Genomic DNA, 24135 nt, shown 5'->3' with positions numbered 1-24135 from the left:
ATTCACAACTCTGTAAAAGGATACTGAAAATGACCATAGTCAATAAGAATGAGACCTGGATACACCAACATGCACAACACGTTGAAGACCTAGAAAACAAAAGACAACACTACATATGAAAATATGAACGTTCTGAGTAAGTACATAAATAAAGTATCTGTCACTATAATTAATTTGCTTGTTTACTTATCAAATGGATAAGCAAACTGGTCTTTCTTAGACTTTTTCAGGCAAGACCAGACCATAAAAGCAAGGGTAACAGGGTTCAACACAATTAATCATTATGTTTTTGAAAGACATAAGGAAACAGGAGTAGTTGAAGGAAAACAAGTAAACTTCACTCAGTAAAATACACACACACAAACCATGCATCTAATATAATGATACACTACATGAAACAGTTTCATGTCCTGACCCGGACTCACTGACTCCATGGGGGATCTGCATGAAACAGCATGTCTATACTCTCACTCCACCTAAAGGACTCTGCTCTGTTGAATAATTAAGTGGTTCTCACAGTGAGGCGTACGTTACAAATATGCAGTTAAACAACTAAAAGTGGCTCTCAGACACAATAAGGTAGCAGTTACACCCCAAAATGACATAGTATATAGGGCAAAAACATTTAACTCCCCTCCCTTGCACTAAGTCCCAAGAAAATGAAGATACAAGCTGCTACAACAAAATGATTATGTGAAAGTATAATCAAATTAAAGTTTAATATTATTCTATAATTAAATATGTGACCGATTTCAAATCTGCAAGAATGTACCTGGACTTGACATTTTCAAACCTAAACAATGTTAATATTTTTCTCTTATCTCAGTGCACTGTTTAGTAATGTGAAGTCAAAACAACATAAAGTCCCATTTTTACAATATTAAAGAATAAAACAGATTCAAGTACAGCTCTACATGGAAGTAGTTTACTGCCTCAGAAGAAAAATGTAAATTTTTTACTAATTATATGAAAAGTAACATGCCTTTGCAAAACCCTTCTAAAAGTAATAAAACGGCAGACACCCACAACATTTAGCAGTATAACATCATTAGGAAAGTAAAAGCTTACCTTCTTCTTTTCAGAACTTTTATTCAGATAAAAACCATAGAAAAATACTGCTGATATGTACACAATCAAATCTGCAAAAAAAACTAAAGAAAAATATTACTAAAAATACTGCACAAGTACTTTTAAATGTAAAAAAAAAGAATAATTCAAATATAGGCTCATACGTAGTTACTAGGCATGCAGACCATTAATGAGCCTAGCCAAAATCCCCAATTTCCCCAAAGCACTATCTAGTTAAGTGACTTGTTCAAGGTCACACAGTAGGCAAATGAAAGTTGACTGAATCGAACCCTGTACAACATGAAGTAGCTTTTGTTAACAACTCACAGCCTTAATCCCCTTCACCAACTGCCAAATACATTGGTATCTTCTGCAAAAGAAAGACTATTTTTCAAAAGATACCCTTCTTTCATCTCACAGATAAGGAACTACAAATAAGTATGTTGTATCAATGATTTCCTACCCAGAGCTGATTGAATAGACTACAGAGCTACTACTCTGAGACAAGCCTACAAAATGTTGAACAGTTGTTTTAAAAAATGGACACTATCATGCTCTGAAGTCACATTTTCCTAAAAATTAGTCTTCCAACTGATATACTCCTGTGGCCTCTCCACATACTTAAAATAGCTGCAAATTTTATTTCAGCACCTAGAAGTCACATGCTTATCTCTCCACAACTAAGAAACATGCCTCTGCAAAACCCTTCTAAAAGTAAATTACAGGACTAGACAACTTAAGACCACACTCTGATTTTCTAGACTACATCAAACTTTTGAAGAAGTAAAGTTTCATGTAGGCATTAAACTTCACCAACAAATATGTAATCATTAGAATCAACAAAAAGTTCAGAAAAGACTTTAGCATTCTTACAGATGTACTATCTTTATGTGATACCATGAGCTCTGATATGGGAACAGATGCATATCCAGAACCTTATTTATATACCTAAAACATGTATCTGGTTCTCTGGCTCACTCATTAGTACTTTATATGCTAAACAAGCACACCCTGCCACAACTTTACAATTTATAAACATTGCCACAGTGTATTATCTTCAGAAAAGTACTACTGGGATTCACTGAAACTGTGGGTATCATACCTCTCAACTTCTACAATTTGGGCATAATGCTATGACTTTAGCTTTCAGGTTTAATGTTCCTCTTAGATTTACTTATGTTCTTCATAATGTCAGACTTTTATTACACAAATAAAGCAATACTTTACAAAGATACCCATCACTAACTATATAGGGTCTGGAATATAAAGACCTATTTTAAAAATAAGACAGTGTTCCTGTTTCTGACACTTTGCTATGAATTTTAAAGGCCAGTGCTCTGATTTATAATTCTTGGAGATTGAAAGATGTGGGGTATGTTGTAAATGAGACAATTTACAGGCTAGAGTTCCACAAAGCTCAATAGTGAAATGCTTACTTTCTTCTCTCCTTTTTAAAGATAGTTGTTGGTGTTGTATCTTTCTGCTTTTCCCGGTTAGGGGTCGCCACAGCGGAACTCCGGTCCGCTAATGACTGGCAGTAGATTTTTACATGCCGAGTTACCAGCTCTGACGCACAACCTTCAACGAAGATACCCCCATTCACGCATGTCTCCACACAGAAGATGCTTTAGCTGAGAATCGAACAAGACGTCGTCTTACTGTGAGGCATCAACACTACCGCAGCACCACCACAGTTGTGTAAAATCTTACCATAACAGTATATGTTCTTCTCTTCACTGCTGCAGTATTCTTAATGTATGGTATTCCCTGCAAAGGGTAGCCCAACTTCCAGCCAGTATACCAAAGCCTTATGAATTTATAGGTTCATAGGTAGGTACTAGGCTATTGGCCCTAGGGCTTATATAAGCCTAGCCAAAAGGTACCCTGGCTTTCGCCACCCAAGAAAATTATTTTCCTGTGCCTCTGTCGAGCAGAGCCACAGAAGTGATCCCCTGGGTGAATTTTCTATCTCCCCATCCAATCATCACGATTTTTCTTGAAGAGTGCTAATGAGGAGCTTTGTTTGATATAGACAGGTAGTTTGTTCCAGAGTATGGGAAGTCTCTGGGACAGGAATCTACACCTCCAGCATGTTCTGTTTATTGTGGTGACAAGGTTTAGATCCCTAGAGCATGTAGCTCAGAGGGATTGGGATTTCTTTAAGTGGAGCATGTCCAACAGCTCTGGGTCTGACATAGCTTTGTATATTAGGCAGAGATCACCTCTGAGTAGGCGATATGCGAAGGAGTAAAGCTGGAATTTTTTGAGACGGTCTGCGTAGGGCATCTGTTTGAGGCCGGTAATCCTCTTTGTAAGGGATTTCTACGGCCTTTCCAGTTATTGTAGATGTCTTGTGAGGCACATACCAAAAGGGGCGTTGTACTATATAATGGGTCTAATGAGTGACGAGAAGAGGGAAACAATGACCTCTTTTTTCCTGAATGACAAACCTTTTGCGATGACTGTGTGCCACAGAGAAGGATTTCCTGACTACTGTGGCGATGTGATTATCAAAGGAGAGACTGTTGTCCAACTGTGTCCCAAGGTCTCTTATCACACTTTTGGTGTTAAGTAGACTACCGCCTATGTGGTAATTCATGGGTACAGAGTTTTTACCAAAAGGGATGACAATGTACTTTTATGCATTGAGCTTGAGGCCATGGCTTTGACACCAGGCATTGGTCTCACTGAGGCCCTTTTGTAGAATGTCCACATCGTTAAGAGTTTTGATTACGGCTCCTAGTTTGCAGTCATCTGCGAACTTAGTTAGCCAGACCTTCTGTGTTAGCCTGTACTTCAGAGAAGTAGATACCAAACAGGAGAGGACCCAGGACTGAACCCTGTGGTATTCCACTTGTCACTGGTCTGAAGTTGGATTTGGAGTCTGCTACTTTCACAGTGTGGGTTCTGTCAGTGAGCCAGTTGGCAACCCATCTTGTGACATAGGGATTTATACTTAGTTTAGTGAGTTTATCTATAATTCCAGAGTGAGGGATGGTGTCAAAAGCCTTGGCGAGATCTAGATAACCTGTGTGAACCACCTTATCCTAATCTACGGCTTTGGTGACCGCTTCAAAGAAGTCTATCAGGTTTAGGAGACATTATCTGCCTTTTACAAACCCAACCTAGGTGGGGTCCATAGTTTGGAGATTACCAATGTCATTGTTTATAAGTTCCATGATGATACGTTCTATAGCCTTGCAGACCAGACTTGTCAGGCTAATGGGGCGGTAGTTCCCAGGGTCCGTGGTGGCTCCCCCTTTATGGAGTGAGATAACCGTCACTGTGTGCCATTCAGTGGGCACAAAGCCTGAGATGAGGCTATGATTGAACATGGTACTTAGGTGGGGTGCCAGTTCGTTTTGTAGTTCATGTAGAATGCAGCCTGGGATGTTGTCAGGTCCCATGGATACTTTGTTCTTGGCTTTGGAGAGTGTGTTTTTTACCTGTGCAGCCGTGATTACAGGAACTTTGCATTCTTCTGGTACAGCGATGGGGCCTTTAGGGGATGAGAAGGGGGTAAACTTAGCAATGAACCTATCTGCCAGGATGTTGGCAATATCAGCTGGTTCTGTATATTTAGTGCCATTGTGCTGTAACTCAGAGCAGATCTGAGTATTGCCATTGAGATTTTTGACACAGCTATAGAATGCTTTGTGGTTGTCTTTAGAATAAGTGGCAATTTTGTTTCCATAACTAGCTTTGGAGGATTTTATGAAGGATCTTAGCTTCTTACGGAGGCTGACCAGGGAGTTCTTCCAGTTATGGGATTTTACTCTCTTTTGCAACAGTTTCTTTCTTCTGTTGTAGAGTTTGTTTATGGCAGGGGACCGTCAGATTGGCTTCCTGTTTTTGGAGGATAGTATCTTGGTTCTGGTAGGGATTGCATGATCCATGCACTCGTGTAAATGCTTATAAAGTGCATTTTTGTAGGATTCAGCAGTTGTACCTCTATTGTCCATCAGCATGGGTGTCGTGAAGTTTGCCACTTCTGTCTTAAGAAGCATGAAGTTGGCTTTGGCAGGATGTGGATGTCTAGGGTGATTAGCTTGCAGTCGGATCTGACCAACGAGGAATTGACCTCTGGTGTGGAACACCGGTTGCCCAAGTTGGTAATGACCAATTCTGGGATATTCCTGCCCTTGGTAGGGGTGTGGATAAGTTGATCCAAGGCATTGGAATTTATGCATTCCAGAAAACGGTGAGCACAAGTGTTGGTACATGAGTAGTTTTGCCAGTTAATGGTGAGGTAGTTGAAATCGCCCATTTTAGGGTGTTAGGTTGTGCCCTAATATTTTCCAGTGCATCAAGAAATGAGGAGTGGAAATCCTGGGGCATGGTGGGGGATCTGTAGCAAGCTATAATTTGGATTGCAGTCTAGCTTAGAGTTAGCTGCACTTGGATAATCTCGGATGCATTATGCCGAGCAACTAGCCTGGAGGTATGGATATCCTTAATGAAAATGGACACTCCTCCACTTTTAGTGTTTCGGTCCAGGTTAGGTGGCCGAAAGGTGTGGTATGAATTATAGCCTGGTAATACAGGGGTGCTCTCTGGAGCCTTGAACCAAGTCTCTGTCACTGCACAGATGTCGATGTTCTCCATTTTAAGGCATGCCTAGAGTGAGTGCATTTTGAGGTTTAGACTTCTAGCATTGAGTAGCATTACCCTCAGATTTTGCTTGCTTGTACCTGTTACAGTGGTGAATTTGTCATTTGAACCTTGCCTAAAAAAGGCACTATAGGGGTGGCAAGAGTCTTAGCTAGTATTCGGAATCCCAAGGGCAACAGGTGCAGACCATCTCTGGCAAAGCATCGTGGTTTGTCGATCATGTCATCCCAGGCAGACAGATACTGGATCCCCTTAGAATGACACCAGAATCTTCGCCAATTGTTAAAGTCAATCATTTTGTCCTTGTACTGTGGTATCATTCTGGGTGATGGCAGGATGCTACTCAGGGCTAGGGTCATACCTGCCTGGGCTACAAGATCGGACAAGCTCTTCCACGTCTCTTTTCATGTAGTCCAGGGAGGTACTTCTCAGGTCATTCACACCAACATGGACAATGACAGATTCATACTTGTACTTGTTGTGGAGTGGCGTGAGTGCGTGTGTTATGTGGCGGATCCTGGCACCCGACAGGCAGCTGACAGTAATTTTCTCCTAGTTTAGCCTTGTGAGTGGAACATCAGTGTACCTGACTATAGAGTCACCTATGACTAGAGTGTTGGGTATGTTGTTATGCCTTATGGGCTGTGGTTGAGTGGCACACTGAGTTTGTGGGTTATGCGTCACTTGGGTTGTGTTAGCGGGTGGAGGTTTATGGGCTATGCGTCACTTGGGTTGTGTTAGGGGGTGGAGGTTGCTTATGTCATATGCCACACATATGCTTCTTGCTCAAGGCATAGAATGTAAAGGTGACATACAGATGTACATACCTCAGAACTGAAAAGCCCCAGGAGGAACAATCAGTCCTAGGACCTCGGAGAAATACTTGCAACTATATGAAGAAAAAAAAGAAAAGATTTATAGGCCAGGAAGGCAGAAGGAATAGTGCAGCGCAGAAATAAAAGGAGAGGCGGGCAAATACTTCAACAGTGAAGACATAAGGACATCTACTGCTTTGGTAAGATTTGACACAACTGTACTTTGTCCTTCCATATCACTGTTGCAGTATTCTTAACATAAGGGAGAGTACAAAAGCTCAACAGGAAACTTGGGAGAAGGAAGGCACAGAATAGCACTCTAAAAACCCATGAAGGATATCTCTGGAAAAGCCAGCTCTTGCCTTGGAAACAACATCCAACTTGCAATGCTTAGTAAAGGTATGGAGAGAAGTCCAAGTGGCAGCCTCAAGGATGGAACTAGTATCCAATCCTTTGAAAAAGGAACCAGAGGAGGCAACTGCTATAGCAAAATGAGCCTTTACAGAGACAGAAAGACATTTATCATGAAAGGAATAACAAAAGGAAATGTTCTTAGAGGTGCAGGAGGATATGATTTGCTTAAAAACAACCAAACCCAGAGATCAGGGAAGAAGGGAAATAAAAAGTTGCTCAGATTTGCAAATGACCTTAGTCTTATCCAAATAATATCTGAGCTGCCTGTGCAAATCCAGGGTGTGAAGATCCTTATCACTAGCAGACTGCAGAGAAGGAAAAAGGAGGGCAAATTAATTGACTGATTAAGAGACAACTCATTAACCACATTGGGCATAAAAGAAGGAAAAGGTTAGTATGAAAAGACAATTTGTCCCTATGAAAAAACAAGAAAGGAGGAACAGCCATAACAGCCTGCAGTTCAGAGACTCGTTTAGCTGAAGTAAGAGCCAAAAGAAAAACAGTCGTACAATTTGCAAGGAAGTTGAAGCTGCAGGCTCAAAAGAAGCCAGAGTCTAATTTTCACGAATTGAGGTTCCAGGAAGGTGGAATACGTTTCCTGGGAAGCCTGATATGAAGGAAGATTTATGAAATTGTTCAACCACAAACCTAGAGGTAGGAGGAGGAGTCAAGGGTAGACAAGCAGAAAGAGTTGAAAGGTGAATTTTAAGAAAAGAAAATACCAATCCAGCATGTCTCAATTCACACAAATAAGACAGAACCAAAGAGATCCCCACTGAAAAGGTAATAGTTACGAGAAAGGCACCAGATAGAAAATCTCTTCTATTTGGACAAATGTAATTTCCTGGTAGTGGGTTTCCTGGCTAAAGTGCTGCCTAAAAGAAATCAAAATCCTATCACCCACAGTGTCAGCTGAAGAGTAGACAAGTGAGGATGGATCAGAGACCCCTTGTCTTAAGTGGGAAGGTCCGCCTTGTGAGGTAACTTAATGGTGATTGCTCTTGGCTTTGTGAAGAAGGGGGAACCAATTCTGTCTGTTACCAGCAATACTTTGGGAGAGTCTTGCTTGATCTTAAGCAGGAGCCTCAGAATCAAAGGAAGGGGGAGGAAAGATGTAGAGAAACATCCCCTTCCAAGGAAAAAGATAGTGAGTCCACCTTCCAGACCAAAGGGCTTGGGACTCTGGCACAGGAAAGAGGAAGGTATCTGTTCAGAGGGGAGGCAAAAAGATCTACCTGTTGAGTACCCCACTGATGGACAATGTCCAGAAATACATCTCTGTGAAGCATCCATTAATAAGCCTGTGCACTGGACCTGTTTAAGGCATCTGCCATAATATTTTGCTCTGAAGGAATGTTGACAGCTTGTAGAGTCACTCGATATTGGACCACTAGATCCCAGACCTGAAGAACAAGTCTGCAAAGAAGGTAGGACTGTGCCCCCCCTTGCTAGTTCATATATACCACATCACTGTGTTATTGTCTGTGAAGACTGAGAGGCCCTGGAAGAAAGAGGGAATGAAACGCCTGAAGACCTAAAAGGAGAGCTCTCATCTACTTTATGTTAATGTGATCTAACCTCTGAGGAGGAGGCCAGAGACACTAGACCTTGAGGGAACCGAAGGATACTCCAAACCCCCTGTCCGAGGTATCAGAAAACAGTTCCTGAGATGGGGCTAGAGGTTGAAAAGGAGGCCCTGGGTGGAAAAAAAAGCTGATGAATCCACCACTGAAGTTTGAGTGTGAGGCATGGAAGGAAAGAAACTAGGAAATCAAGTGGAGGACAGTGCTGAAACCACACTGACGTGTTTACCAGGATAGTCCAACAAGATCAACAGAACCCATTTTCAGTGGAGGCCTGGAGAAAAAACAACAGCTACAGACATTTGTAACAATACAAACAAACATAGCACTCAATATCTTATAGTTCTAGCTCATAAATTCAAATAAAGACAAACTATATTACAGTTTCCTAGCACAGATTAGTGGGAGTTCCAAAAACAGTGAAAGTACAAGCAAACAAATAAACCAACTGAATATAGGTGAAGATGGTGGGAGCTGTGCATAGGAGCTGAATTAGAAGCGAGATTAACCTGGAGTTGTGCAGGTGCACAGCTGTGTGTTATTTAGATTTTGTTTTAATGAAGCGTTGAAGACTGCTAGGTTTGAAATTGATCTAGAAGCTAGGGGGACAGAATTCCATAGCTTTGTGACAGAGTATGAGTAGAGACACTGTCTTGCTGTCCTGTTTTGTTTGGTTGGTATGGTTTGACTAGGTTGCGTAGTGCTGGACAGGCAGAGGGCTTGTAGATTAAGTTGTGCATAGTTAATAGCTGAATATAGTGGAGTTGACTGGGGAGTTCAAGCCAGTTAAGTTCTAGTAGTGATCTACAGTGATGTGAAAGGTATTTAGAGTTTGTGGCAAACTTTGCCACTTTGTTATAGCACTGTTCCATTTTGGATTTAATAGAAGTTTGTAAGTTGGGTAGAAATAGGGAGGGAAGCAGGAGAGTTTTTGCCAGGGTGACTTTGGTCGAAGTTCTGAGGAAATGTTTATTTCTGTAGAGAATCCGAATTTCTGCCGAGTTTTTTTTTGTTTTTATATTCTGCTGGATGTGGAGGTCAAATCTCAGTTGATTATCAATAATGACTCCAGGAAGTTTGGTGTGCTGCACTATTTCAATCAGTGTATTATCTGCCAAGTATATTTTGAACTGATCTACGTCAAAGGTGTTGCTTTTTTTTGTTTGCTCTAAGAGGACAAATTTGGTTTTCTTAGGATTAAGGAAAAGTTGAGCATTTGTAAGCCAGGTTTCTGAGGTACTGAAAGAGTTTTGCATGTTGGAGAGTAGTTTGGCAAGTGTGCAAGACATGCAGAAAATAGTGGAATCGTCTGCATATTGAATGAGAGTTCCAGGAGAAGAGGAAGTATGTAGATTGTTTGTGAATATATTAAACAGTAGAGGGCCTAGGATGGAGCCTTGTGGGACTTCTGCAGGGTTATGGAGAAAGGGGGAAGTTCACATGATCACTTTACAGCTTGTTTCCTATCATGTAAGCAACTTTGAAACCACTGTACTGTAGTATGGGAAAATCCTAATTCGAAGAGTGTTTTGAGAAGTAAGGGGTGACAGACAGTATCAAAGGCTTTAGACAGGTCAAGGAATACTGCAGATGCATAGTTTCCTGCTTCTCTAGCCCTGTTGAGAGTGTATGTAAAGTATATTAAGGCGGCGGATGCATTATGGTCAGTGCGGAAACTGTGTTAGTTGGTGTGAATAGATTATTTTGCAGTAAGTATTGCATTAACTGTTGGTGGATAAATCTTTCAGGAATTTTGGATATAGTAGAATAGATATGGGCATGAAATTGGAAGGTTCTATGAAGTTTCCTCCTTTGTGGATGGGGGTGATACGGGTCATTTTCCATATGATAGGAACTAGAGTTTCTGACCTAGATCTATTGATTAGGAAACTGACTGGGTAGGCGATAGAATCAGTGGCTAGTTTAAGGTATTGTGGTAGGAGATTATCTACTGAGGTGGAGCAAGGTTTTAGTTTTAGCAGCAGTATTCTAATGGTAGTTGTAGGTATGGGCTGAAATGAGAAAGTGGTTAGGTTGTTATTGGCGGGGTTTATGTCCGTTTTAGTGCACAGATAGATAGTGATAGATGAGATATTATTGGTGGTGGAGTGGGAAGGTCTGGTGTTGGAGGTGTCTGACAGTAAGTCAGCTATGGATTTCAAAAAGTACTTGTTGAAATCTTCAGCTACTAGGGATGGAAGGGCATCTGGTTTAGGGCAGTGTTCTTTATTTGTACCTGGATTAAGTAGGATTGATATCAGGGATGGATTAGCCATTAAGTAAAATAAGCACGTGCTTAGGGCATCAACGGAAGGGGGGGCACCACAGAATTTTTCCATTGCCTGATTTACCATGGACCATATTATTTTAAAAATTGGAAATAATGCAGCTGAACCAGTTTCCACAAAAAGGGGCTCCCACGATGAATGAAAAAATTACACACACACATATACATATAATAATATATACAATAATACAAATAATAACAAAATAGTAAGAATAGAGGTCAATCACCTATATTAATCTTGGAAAACAAATTAGAATCTGGTAACAGCCACATGGTCCACTGAGGCTCAACTGATTGTTCTTCTGTTGGTCATGTCGGCTGTCCCATTCAGTCATCCACTGAGATTGAGGGTACTGCCAGATGTACAATAATTATATGGCGTATACGATAGTACATAGCATACCATTAGCATATGCATTTTGTACAATTTTAAAATTTTTAATTTTGTAAGATAAATTTACATGAAAACTAAATAAATATTTTAATCCCATGTGTTTTCAATTTACACACTGGACACACATGCACTGGTACAGCAGCGCTCAGTAGCTCATTCAACTTCTGGCATGCCAACAAAGTACGCTAACACTAACTTTGTAAGTAAGCAGATTCCTTTTTTTTTTTTTTTTGGTTGTTTCTCCTTTCAAATTTCATGACACTGACAATAAATAATGTAATTAATGTTTCATAATTTTGTGGACTGGTAGTGCTTATGAAATGTCATGAAACTCGTGAAAATGGTCAAATGCTGCAAAGTGCTGCTTTTGACTATGCATATGGTGGTGGACTGGTGGTGGTAACTGAGTTTATATTTTATTATGTCAGTGGTGGTGCTGATGTCTCCATGTGCATTTTTTGTACATGGTGCTGTGGTGATAGTGGTGAGGACAGCATGAGTGTCTTTTTCCTCATCTGGTGGTGGTAGTGATCAAGTTTATTTTATCATGTGACAAAAAGTGGCCTGCATCCATTCGCTACTACACAGGTTTGAGTCCTCCTGATGCTACTAATTTATACCACGCTCCCAGTAACTCCACTTTTCAGTTTACAAATTCTGAGCCCAAATCTGTTCACAAAAACTTTACATTGGGACAAAAGCCAATTGTGAGAAATATAAGAGAGAGTGGTTACTGTATTTGCCATCAACAGGATCAGTTTACTGTTTTGTTTGTAAACTGTTTGCTCCTAAAAATTTCTCACATTTTGTTATGAGAAGGCTTCAGTGACTGGTGAAATACTATTGTAATTGACCATCATGATAAAAAAGCACTGGTCACAGACACGCTGTGCTAACATACTTAACTTGCACTCACAGACAAGGTGTGGGGGTTGCGGCAACACTTGGAAAAACAAATTCAGAAAGAGCGTGATTACTGGGAACATATTTTGAGCCATGTCACAGCTGTAATTCGTATATTAGCTTAATGTGGCTTGGCTTTTTGAGGAACAGAAGATTCGGACCATTGCAGAATGCTTGAACTCATTGTCTAGTCTGATCCATTTTTAGCAGGTCACATTTCAAAATATAGAAATTCTGGCAAAAGAAATCCTTCTTACCTGTCCAAAACCACCTGTGAGGAACTCACTTAATGGCTCAAAAGGTCCATTCATTGTTGAAGAAGTAAAATCTTCTGGTTATTTTAGTTTGTCAGTTGATTCGAGTGTTGTACTTAAGTACTTTTAACGTTGGACAGCCTACTGAATGCTTTTTAACCTTTATGGAAATGAAAAGCCATACTGGTGAGGAAATGGCAAATCAGGTGTTACAGTACTTGTGAAGTTTGTAAGCTAAACTTTTCAAAATGTAGAAGTCAGTCTTATGACAATGCTGCTAACACGTCTGAGCACTATAAGGGGATGCAGCAAAAAATTTTAGAAACAAACAAGTTTGCTATATATGTGCCCTGTGAAGCCCATTCACTAAATCTGGTAGGTCAAAGTGCTACTGACTGCTATCAAGAGGCGGTTAATTTCTTCTCTACAGTGCAGTTGTTGTATATCTTTTTTCAGCCTCAACCAGTCGGCTGCATTGGAAATGAAAGTGTCTTAAAATCCCTCTCTAATACAAGATGGGAGACAAATGCTATGGCAACAGCAGCAATTTTGAAATCTCTCCTTAAAATGATAGAAGCATTAGAATATATAGCTGAAGAGCATATTGCAAATAAGATCCAAGAGCTAGAATTCATTTTATGTTGAATTTTTGAGATGAAAATTTACAGAATTTTCAAAGAGTAAGCCAACTTCTAGAAAATGAGGATGTGAACTTAAAAATGTGCAGATCTGTATGGATCATTAGCTGACCAACTGTGCAATTCACAAGATGAATTTGAAAGATATGAAACAGCTACAAAGGAAATTCTACTAGATGTTGATTACAAGGCAGCTCAAACTCACAAATGCATCAGAAAGAAGGTACCCAATGTTGATGGAGATGCACCAGAAGTATATCTAAATGCCAGAGATAAATTTCGTAACACCACTTTTTAAACACTTGTTGACAAAACTTGAAAATGAGATAAGAAGAAGAGGAAAAGTATACAAAGAAATAGCAGACAGATTTTCTTTTCAGTGACGTGCCACATAATGTCACTTCATAATCTACTGAAACAAAGGTATTCTCAGTGTTATCAAAAGCTGACTGATGCTTACCGAGAGGACTTGGACACAACTTCTCAGCTGAGCTTCAGCGGTTTCACTCATATGTGCGTCATAACTTCAATGGAACAAACAATGTAAAAACATGAAGATGATACTGAGTGTGCCTTTCCAAATATAGACATTTGCTTTCATATATTTTTAAAATAAATGGTCACAAATTGCTCAGCTGAGTGTTCATTTTCTCAATTGAAATACATTAAAAATCCCAACAGAACTAAGCAACAAGGTGGGCTGGATGCTTTACCCCTACTAAGTATAGAAGCAGATCTGTTACATAAGATTAGTTTTGAGGATCGGATCAAAGATTTTGCAATTAGAAAAAGTAGGAGAAAACTTTTCAAAGTGGAAGTATACAAAAATAAACATTTTCCATCTTGCTGTAAATTTTGTTACATTTCGAGAAATTACATTTTATTTTACGGTTTATTACTGGAGCGCCTTCTTTGTGGAGTCTGCATGTCCTCCCAGCGGTCAAGTGGCCTTCGAAAGACATGCGTGAATGGGCGTGCCTTCGTTGAAGGTTGGGCATTGAGCTGGCACCTCGGCACCATAAAAATGTACTGACAATCATTAGCGGACCAGAGTTCTGCTGTGGTGACCCCTAACCGGGAAAAGCCAAAAGAAGAAGAACAACAACATTGTTTACATTTTGAATTTGATATATATGGGGGCACCAAAAGTGCTTAGGGCCTCTAAAAGCTTTAATTTGGCTGTGGTTGATATGATGATGATGACATAACTTGAGAAACCATTGCAGTTTTCTCATATGGAGTCGGGCTAGAGGCAGCACAGGAATGGTGAAGGCCATGAATCCTAGAACCCTGAGAAAATCCCTGGCTGTAACTGAAGCCAGAGGAAGAAGAAATTGAATAAAGGTTTGCAGAGAAAGAGCCTTGGGTGCAAGCAGGGATGCCAGAAGAGGAGTGGTCTGGATCTTGCAACAGAAAACAAACATGATCTCGAGAAGGAATCTGGACTTATTTCTGAAAGTTTACGTTGAATACCAGGCTTTGTAACCGACAAGCTGTAAACTAGAGATGCTGAAGCAGAGCCTCGGAAAAAGAAGCCTGAATGAGTAGGTTGTCTAAATTAGAATATTTCTGAACTCCTCTCATCCTGTAAAAGGCAATGACAGAAGCAAGGCATTTGGTGAATACCCTTTGGCATAGCCGGCCTTAGGCACAGGCCAACTAGGAGGCTGCCTAGGGCGCCGCAATAGTAGGGACACTTTTTCATTATTTATTTGGTGCAGGTAGACCACGAGGATGGGGGCACTGAGTGGTGTGGTGGGGGGCGCCATGTAGCCCTTTTGCCTAGGGCACCAGTTGACCTAAGGCCGCTCCTGCCCTTTGGGGCAGTAGAGAAACCAAAGGGCAAAGCAGAGAACTGAAACTGCAAGGAAGAAACAGAGAAACGTAAAAACTTCCTGAAAGGAGGGGGGTGAATGGAGCATGTGAAGATTGGCATCCTTGAGGTCCTGGGATACCAAGAAGGCCTAGGGAAGAATAGGAGGGAACACAGTGTTTGAAGAGACAGCATCTGAAAGGAAGACACCTTTAGAAAGGTGTTGAGCTGAGAAAAGTCCAGAATGTGTCTCCAGATGCCTTCCTTCCTGAGAACTAGGAACATCCTGGAATAAAATCTTTTCTCTTCCTAGGCAGGAGGCATAACTTGAATGGTCCCCTGAGCCAAACAGCACTGAAGCAGTTTTGGAAAGAAAAGAAGTTGTTCCTGAAGAGGCTGAGGGATGCCCAGAAAAGGAGGAGAGGATTTCCATACCATGAGTATCCCTAGTGGATGATGAATAAAATCCAACAGTCTTGAGTGACGCTTAACCAATTGTGAAGGGACAGTTAAAGATGAAGGAATAAGGGAACTTGGCCTAGGGAAAGGAGAATCAAACTGTAAGATAGAACCTGGATTGTCTTAAAAAGGAGGCTTCTGAGAAGCAGGAGTATGAATAGACTTAGCAGGGGGTACACACCTAGAATCCTTTTTATCTTTAGGAGGGAGCAAAATTTGGATGGATAACTTCTCTGGAAGTTAGGGACAGAAGACACAAAAATAAGTTTCAATTCCTGCAAGGCCTTGCCTTTATCCTGGAGGGACTGAAAAAGGTCATCATCAGGAGCAGAACCAAAACGGTTCTTATTATCAAGAGGAGCACCAAACAATTTATCTTTAATATCATCAGGTAAGGGCTGGAGATGAAGCCAAGAATAATGTTTCTACACAGAACCAAATGCAGCAGCTCTGCAGGAAGCATCAGCTGCATCACTTATTAGAGTGGTGAGACACTTGAGAGGTAGAACCCAGTAAAGAAAGAGTTGAGACTTTCTGAGACTTTCTTTTCTGAATCACGGAGGTCAGAAGTTGCCTAAGAGGCTTGAAAAAGAATGGCTAAAACATACCTGTCATATGAGTCTGGTAATTAATAGCTGTAAAAGCCAGGGTGGGAGCAGTATATACCTTTTTGCCTAGACATTCCATGGCTCTACTGCTCTAATCAGAAGGAAGTAGTTTAGTAGATGGCAAAAGTTTAGAAGGTTTATCAGAAGAGGCAGACAGTACAAAAGGATCAGAAGGAAATCTTACAAATATATACAGTCATCAGTCACCTTCTAAAATCTGTCAGGTTTCTTAGGGGCAAGACATTGGGAATAAGGGGTAAAAGACGCAGCTGAAAAGGTATCTAAGAGGACATCCAAGACTGGAGGTACAGCAGAGGGCTTGGGGGACTCCATCTGGAGGAGTTCATAATACCTCTTTTAAATATCACAAACCTGAGAACAGTCCCATTTGAAATATTCCATCATACGAGAAAAAGCATCCCCAAAGGAGAGTTCTTCTACGGGAGAGTCTGTACTAATACAGTCTTCCTCCTCAGAACCATAATCCAAGGGAGAAGGGATCTGAAAAGAATATGTCAAAGGCTCTTCCCTAGAATCCAAATACTCATCAGAAGACTCCTGCTTTCTAGGCATTATAAGAGGAGTAGAGGACAATTTAAGAGTGGGTATAGAAACTCCTTGCAGAGGCTTAAAGCCATTAAGGCATTAAACAACTCCTGGGTAAAATCATGCCATTCACATTGGGGATCTTTAACAGAGAGGAGAAATATGCTTGTAGTTTTGTTTTTCGTCTGAGGAACATCTGTCCGTAAAACCTAGAAGGTTCAGACCCTTGCCGATACTCAACCAACATAGTTGGAATCTCCTCCCGAACTACAATTTGTGGCATCCCCCTCAGTCCCCAAGATATAATCAGCTAAGGATGCTCTCGATGTCAGGAGTGGACATTTGTAAAGTGTCTGATGACATCCGAGAAGTCGGCCCAATGCCTAGCTCCAACAGGGTCGCTGTAGAAAAATATGAAACAATTGGATGATCTTCCGGGCTTTCACTAGCCTCGAGAGAGATGTCAGGAAAGGCAGGACACCAGCCAAATCAGACCAGAGTTTTTTAGCCTTTTTTGGCAGGCAGCTGACCTTTGGGATAGGAAGACTTCACCATAGCATCTTGTGCCAACAATTTAAGACCGTGGTTCTCCAGGTAAATCAATAAGGAGGAGAGATAAATACATAGGGTCTTAGAGACTGTAAGAATTGATATGACTGTAGAATACTGGAATAAATTGGAAATAACTGGAATGAATGTCTTTACCTGTTAATTACCCAGAAATGTGCTGAACAGGCGCCATTCTCTCCTTTATGTGCCAAGTCTTCTCGTACCTTTCAGAATAAAGTCTGAAAATACTGCAGTTCGGTTAAGAATGTTTTATTCTATACAGTGGAGGTAGATGTTTATATCCAAATCAAATCTTAATGTGCGTAGCTTCTGCATTCATTATACAGTCCATAAATTCTGTACTAAGAATGTGATAATTACCATCTTCAATAACAGTGCTGATAATTATGTCCGTAGTTTCTGCAGTCATATTCCTATCCTCCTGAATATCATTAATATATTGGAATGCTGGATATTTGACCTGACTTCTGTACTCACTCTCCAGTGTCTATACCAATCTTCTGAGGACTGCACTGTAATAACTTTCTGTATATCAGTCCAAACAAACTAACTAAACTAACTGTGTCTGAAGCATCTCCTAATGATACCAAAACCCTGTAAATTTCTACATTGCCTCTTTTAACTTTAGTTCTCAAGTCTTGTACCATACAAACAAAATGTGTTTGTACTCAATGCACTGCACATTCTGTTCTTATCAGTATTCTTGACTGAAGGTTAAAATCATCGATTGAAAGTGCATTCATTGAAACTGTATGCAAACTGTGAAGGCCTGCTTCAATAAGGCTGCATTTCTAGACTTGTGCAAAGAGAATAATGTATTATTGTCTAACAAACTACATTTAAATAAAACCTGATCTTACAACTCCTCCTGAGATACCTGAACACATGCAAGTATCTACTTCTGTAGTTATCTCAAAATGTGAAATATAAAATGAAGACACAGGCCTAACCTTACATTTCAGGCCTATGCAAGACCTATTTTACTAACTGTGTTGATGTAGGATTTATTCTGCAACAAATGTTTCTGAAATTACTGAAATGAGATTTACCTATCTAATTCATTTATAAATATATTAATATGGTCTGTGAAGGACACTATAATGATCACTAGAACTAAAATAAAATAAATTTTCATTATCTGGTAAATAAACTTGCAATTTTAATTAAGTTGAACATCTATGGCTTGGATTGAAGTCTCTTAACTTTATGATTTAACTATAAATGGGCAATTCTTTAACATCTTACAACTGGCAAACTCTCTTTTTTACATCTATAATATATGTATCTTGAAGCATAATTACCATATACTGTATTAAATTGCTTCTGTACAATTTTAAGCTAGATTAGTTACAAATAACCTTGCCTATTTGCCTTTTTATTTTTTCTGTGCTGTAACAGAATGTCTGCCTTTTAAGTTTGTGTCTTAAATATCCTATAAATATCTGTGTGCTGTAATAGTAGAAGGACCTTTAATAAAACCTATGCTTTCTTAACTTCAGATTTATACCTTTGCATACCATGTCAGTGTCTTTTTAACCTTCTGTCTAATGTATAAATGAATGTGCACTGCATTCTGAAAATTAACAGATTATGTATAATCAGTTATGCCTAGAGTACATTAAATAACTATTACTACTTATTCTTTAAATAACTTATCTTAATAAGCCTGTTACAAATAATTTTGCCACTTTACCTTTAAAACTAATGACTGAATAATGTGAAATGTGATGTAACTGCATGTTGTAAACTGTCTAGTAATGCTATTAGAAATATATAACTGAGTATGGATGTTACATTTTGAAATCTGACTGAAATGTACCATACTGAACTCATAACTGAGTATGAATGTCATATTCTGAAACTTGACTGACATTTGTTAGACAAAAATACAGTATTCTCTAAAACCATGCTCTCATGCCCCAGACAACCTTCCATCTAACTTTCTCAAGCTAGCTGCCAATGGCATAGGCTTTCCCATCACCATACTTATCAACCGTTTAATCCAAGAATCCTTTGTACCCCTCCTCTGGAAGAAAGCGTTCATCATTCCCCTCCACAAAGGAGGCAACAGTACTGAAATTTCCAACTTCTATCCTATAGCCATCCTGTCTCCTATCTCAAAAGTCCTTGAAAAATGTATACACTTGCAACTCCTTCCCTACCTCCTAGACAATCAACTTCTTTCTCTAACTCAACATGGATTTAAAACGTAAAAATAGAAAAAAAAATAAAACAGCCACCAATGACTAAACTAAGTCTTCACTTTTTTAATGAAACACAGAACCAAATAACTTTTATTTGGTTCTGTATTTCATTAAAAAGTGAAGACTTACATTTAGTCCTTGGTGGCTGTTTTATTTTATTTTTTTTCTATTTTTACGTTTTGAGTGTTGGTTTATCCGTTTGGATTTAGTTTGTTATCAACATGGATTTAGACCTGGACATAGTACTACCACTGCACTTCTCTCCTTCCTTGACATCATCAACCGTGCCCGAGACTCTGGCAACATTGTATCTAACCTTCACCTAGACTTATCACAGGCCTTTGATACCGATTCCCACAACCTTCTCTTGTCCAAACTCTCTCGTCTCAATCTCTCCCCCTCCTCTATTAATTGTTTTTCCAGTTACCTTTCTAATAGACAGCAAGCTGTCAAGTGGAACAATAATACCTCTTCCTTCCTTCACACTCCAACAGGAGTTCCACAAGACTCAATACTGGGTCCCTTACTTTTTAACATCTTCATTAGTAATTTTCATCAGTGCATCCCTAATACCAAACTTGTCCAATATGCGGATGATTCCACCATAATTTGCTATGCTCAGTCTCTCCCCAAACTCATGCAACTAACACAAGATGCCTTCTCTCGTACAGAGTCTTGGATGTTGAAAAATCACCTTGTTCTCAATGCGTCCAAAACCAAAATCATGATCTTTACCCCATCTAAAAACACCTCTATCGATAAAAATTCCTTCTCCATAGTGAGTCAGAATTAGATTCCCGTTGAAATAGTCTCCCATACAAAACTTCTAGGGGTTATCATTGATGAACATTTATAGTTTGACAGTCATATACAAACTAGTGTTAAGAAAATGCACCAAAAGCTCGGAATGCTGTATCTTCACAGCCGTTATCTCACAACATCTTCCAAATATATCCCCCCTGTTGTATGGAGCCCCCTCTCCTTACCAACCTTCAATCCTCCCTAAAGTCAAAACTGTCATCCTGATACAATAAAATCTCTAAGTTTGCTACTGGGACCAAATCCTCCTCCCACCACTGTGATACACTCCACTCGTTGAACTGGCTGGAACTCCCCAACTCTCTCTCTTACATTCAACTGTTAACTGCTCACAAACTCATTTTCAAACCCTCTAACTGCCCTTCCTTCTCCTCCATACTCTCTTTGCATCATTCTGACAGACTACTCAGGTCCAGTAACCAGAACCTCCTCAAAGTGCACACACCGTTATGTGCACCTGGGCAATTTCTCCTGTCTTTCTCCTTCGCTCACCTATGGAATTCACCCTCCCCCCCACATTTGAATCAACCAAAACCACTCTGCCTTCAAGACCATGCTCCATTCCCATCTGTCTTCTCACTGGGAATGCTCATGCGTTCACCCCACCTGACTCCCTCTATATCATTTCTGCTCCTCCATCCTTTTTTCTCTCCTTTCTCAAAACTCAACCTAGTGACTCTCTTCATTTCATTTTTGCTCCCTCTCCCTTTTTTCCTTTCTCATAACTCAGCCTATTCACCTTTCACTGTTCTTTCTTGTTAATTCTTCCTACCTCTCACCTCATGAAAGTGAGTGCATAAATGCCTGCACTCCAAAGTATACTTATGTACTACAAAATACTTGTTTTAATTTCATTCAATGCTTTGTTACAACACCTTGCTCAAATATTACTTTTCCTGTCTTCTATATTACTGTGTTTTTAGTAATTTTGAAAACTGTATTGTACTTAACTTTGTTGATATTAGCTTTGTAATAATTGTATATGGAGCTTTTCTCCCAGGGCCTCCATTGAAAACGGGCTCATTTTGGCCCGATGGACTTTCCCGGTTAACAAACTACAAATAAATAAATTAAAAAATAAAATTTACATTAAAGTGATACATATTTATACTGAACATCTAAAATGTCTGTGTATAAATGTTAGATTCTGTAAACTAACTAAACTAATAATAAAGGAATACATTCTCTGCCAGTGTTACCTGAACACATATAAAAGTATAAACTGAAATCTGTTAAATGTTATATTCTAGAAACTAAACTATTAGTAAAAGTATACATTTCTTCTGTCAATATTATCTAAACACAGATAAAAATAAACTGAAAATTAGTATTGTTATACAACTGTCTGAAAACATAAAAACATTTGCATACTTACTTTAACAGTAATCTGCATAAATGCACATCTGTTGTATACACATTTTAACTATAAAGAAAACTTTTGTTTAGATAACTGAAACACATTTAAACAAACATTGAAGGAAAATAATCAGCACTTCTGGCTTTGGGTATTCTCTTTCTATAGATAATGGACTTGTGCACCACACCTCTTGCCAAGTTTAGGCCGTACTCTGCATTGTCCCAGTCACTACTGAGGTACTAGAAGGGCCATCTTAATGTTCAAGTGTCCTTTTCTTTTACACTTAGGCCTTCCACTACTCCCTCTTCCCATCTAATGTGTAAAACTGGGTGGCTGACTGTAATATTTTTATTTGAATGCATTTTAAAACCTGCATTCTAGAAAACCAAACCAGAAAGTATTCAAATATCCAAAACTGACAATGTCTTTTTGTAGCAATATCTGCAAAGCAAAGAAAAAAAGCAGTATCCAGTCATTAAAATAACATTTGCAGCTTTAACAATTACAAACTGATAGCAGTGCTTGTTGCCTGACTTCATTTACATTTTTTTCTGCATGAAATAAACGTATGCTGCTAATGTACTATAGTGAAATAGACATATGTTACTAATAAATAAATTCTCGCAAGTCTGTAACTGAACTAATAATGTATTACAGTCAAATGGAGAGGCTGTAAATTCATTATTAAATCAAACAGAAACCTCAATGGCATTGTTTTCCCTGTTACAACCTCAAATGAAACTAAAGTATTAACCTGACAGTGTATTAATATTTATCTATAATTTTCTTAGATAAAGGACTGTTACTGCATAAAACTGTCACTGATAATATTAAACTGATCTTTACCATACTGTTTTATGGCATACAGTACTGTCCTTAATTCAGCTTGCTAAACTGGCCTGTAATCTCATAACTCAGTTACACAAGTCCATGCCTCTGGTATAATTGATAAACTGCAATTTCTGCATGAAATATACACAGTCTTGAGCTGTTTACATATACACCTTTATTAGTAGAGTTGAAGTGATCTAATTCTGGAACTTTACTGGTCTGTCCTTTATGCAAGTATGTGAAGTTTCTTTATATAGTAAAATTACACTGCATTCTTTTCCTGATACGAAATTTGAACCTGTGGCTTTAATGACACACAATATTTATGCTGCAGTCTTTTCTTGCAAGGGATCTGAACTTTTGACTGTACTGCCAATTTTAAAATGTAACATTGACGTTACATTTTGCATTCTGAAAACTAGCAAAACATCATTTAACACCTGTGAATGCTTTTCTGTCTCTGTCTGTATGAAAATATTATCCATGCATTGTAACACATTACTACTATAATTCAAAGGTCTTAATGTCTGCAAAACAAATCAATGACACAAAAATTCATTTCTGGAAAAAACAAGAAGAAACTGGAATGAATGTCTATATCTGTTAAATACCCAGAACTGTGCCGAACAAGTGCCAGTCTCTCCTTTATGCGCCAAATCTTCTTGTACCTTTCAGAATAACATCTGGATACACTGTAGCTTGGTAAAGAATGCTTTATCCTGTACAGTGGGGTAGATTTCAACAATATCTGAATAAAATCTTAATGTCCATATCTTTTGCACTCATTATACTGTCAGTAAATTCTGTACTGAGAATGTGACAATTACTGTCTCCTATAAAACACTGCTGATAATTATGTCCATAATTTATGCACTCCTATCCTCCAGAATAATATCATTAATATTCTGGAATGCTGAATATTTGATCTGACGTCTTTATTCTGTAACCAAAATGAACAGTATGAAAACACTACTGGATGCTGGATGCCTCAGAGAAGCACGAACACCAACAAGTTATTTTCCACAAATTTAATATATAACTGTTTAAAATGATGCAAGATTAAGCGCTTTCATCCACATGCAATGTGCACTTCTTCAGAATAACATCAATTAATCAATTAGCCTTTTAAATATTCTTCTTGGGGCCAAAAGTTAAAAAAAAAAAACAGCTTCATTTAAAGAAACATCTTCATTTAAAGAAAGTGCATTTTTCTAAAGACAGTACGTTTCTATAAAAGATGCCTTTAAAATGTGCATTTAAAATCACATGTACCAAATAATGCTCAATTTCCGTATTGTAATTCATAAAATATAATATGTAATATATTGTTTATGTCTTAAATTTTATAATATATTATAATATCTACGGTTCGTGCAATAATTTAATTAAATTTTATGATTTAAATTGTAATTCATCTCAATTTCGTTATCATCTTATAAATCGATAAATATACAAATATCAAATGACAAATGAAGTAAAAAAAATAAAAAAGATATAATAAAATCAAATTCATTCGTAATATCTATTAATATTGTTCAGCATTCATTTTCACAAGCAAAAATATGAAATACAATACAATCCATACAAGCATATTCTTGCAAATCCTACATATTAACCTGTAAAATAGGTTTTATTATGATGTAGTCATTTAAGCTAGGCTTGTTTGAAGCATCAGTTAGTATCTGCCAGTTAACTTCCTTTAAGCCTAACAATGCTTTGTAGTTGCCTCCTCTTTGTCCTTGCCTAACTTGTTCCAGGATAGCAAATCTAAAGCCATGACTATACCCATTGTTTGTCTATATGCCTAAACAGGGCATTAGATTTGTCTTTTCTTATTATGGCATACAAATGGTCATAAATTCTCCTTTTGATCATTCTCTCCGTTTTACCTATGTAGAAGCTCGGACAGGTCATACATTTGGCCATGTATATAATATATCTGGTGTTACAATTTCCATACT

The 24135-nt window shown here is 38.7% G+C and overlaps 1 protein-coding gene across 1 annotated transcript in view; it reads right to left on the bottom strand.

Annotated features, from left to right (window-relative positions):
* ALG6 (ALG6 alpha-1,3-glucosyltransferase) overlaps positions 1–24135 on the bottom strand; it is a 692991-nt gene that overhangs the window by 255064 nt on the left and 413792 nt on the right. The window contains exons 5-6 of the mRNA XM_044085553.1: positions 1069–1151; positions 25–89 (exon numbers count right to left, since the gene is read on the bottom strand). Coding sequence (XP_043941488.1) covers positions 25–89; positions 1069–1151 — 148 coding nt within the window. The remainder of the gene's footprint in view (positions 1–24; positions 90–1068; positions 1152–24135) is intronic.

Source organism: Protopterus annectens, chromosome 10.part0 (genome assembly GCF_019279795.1).
Source record: "Protopterus annectens isolate FY-2018-M chromosome 10.part0, PAN1.0, whole genome shotgun sequence".
Lineage (NCBI taxonomy): Eukaryota > Metazoa > Chordata > Ceratodontiformes > Protopteridae > Protopterus > Protopterus annectens.
This window is presented reverse-complemented; position numbering and strand designations above follow the sequence as displayed.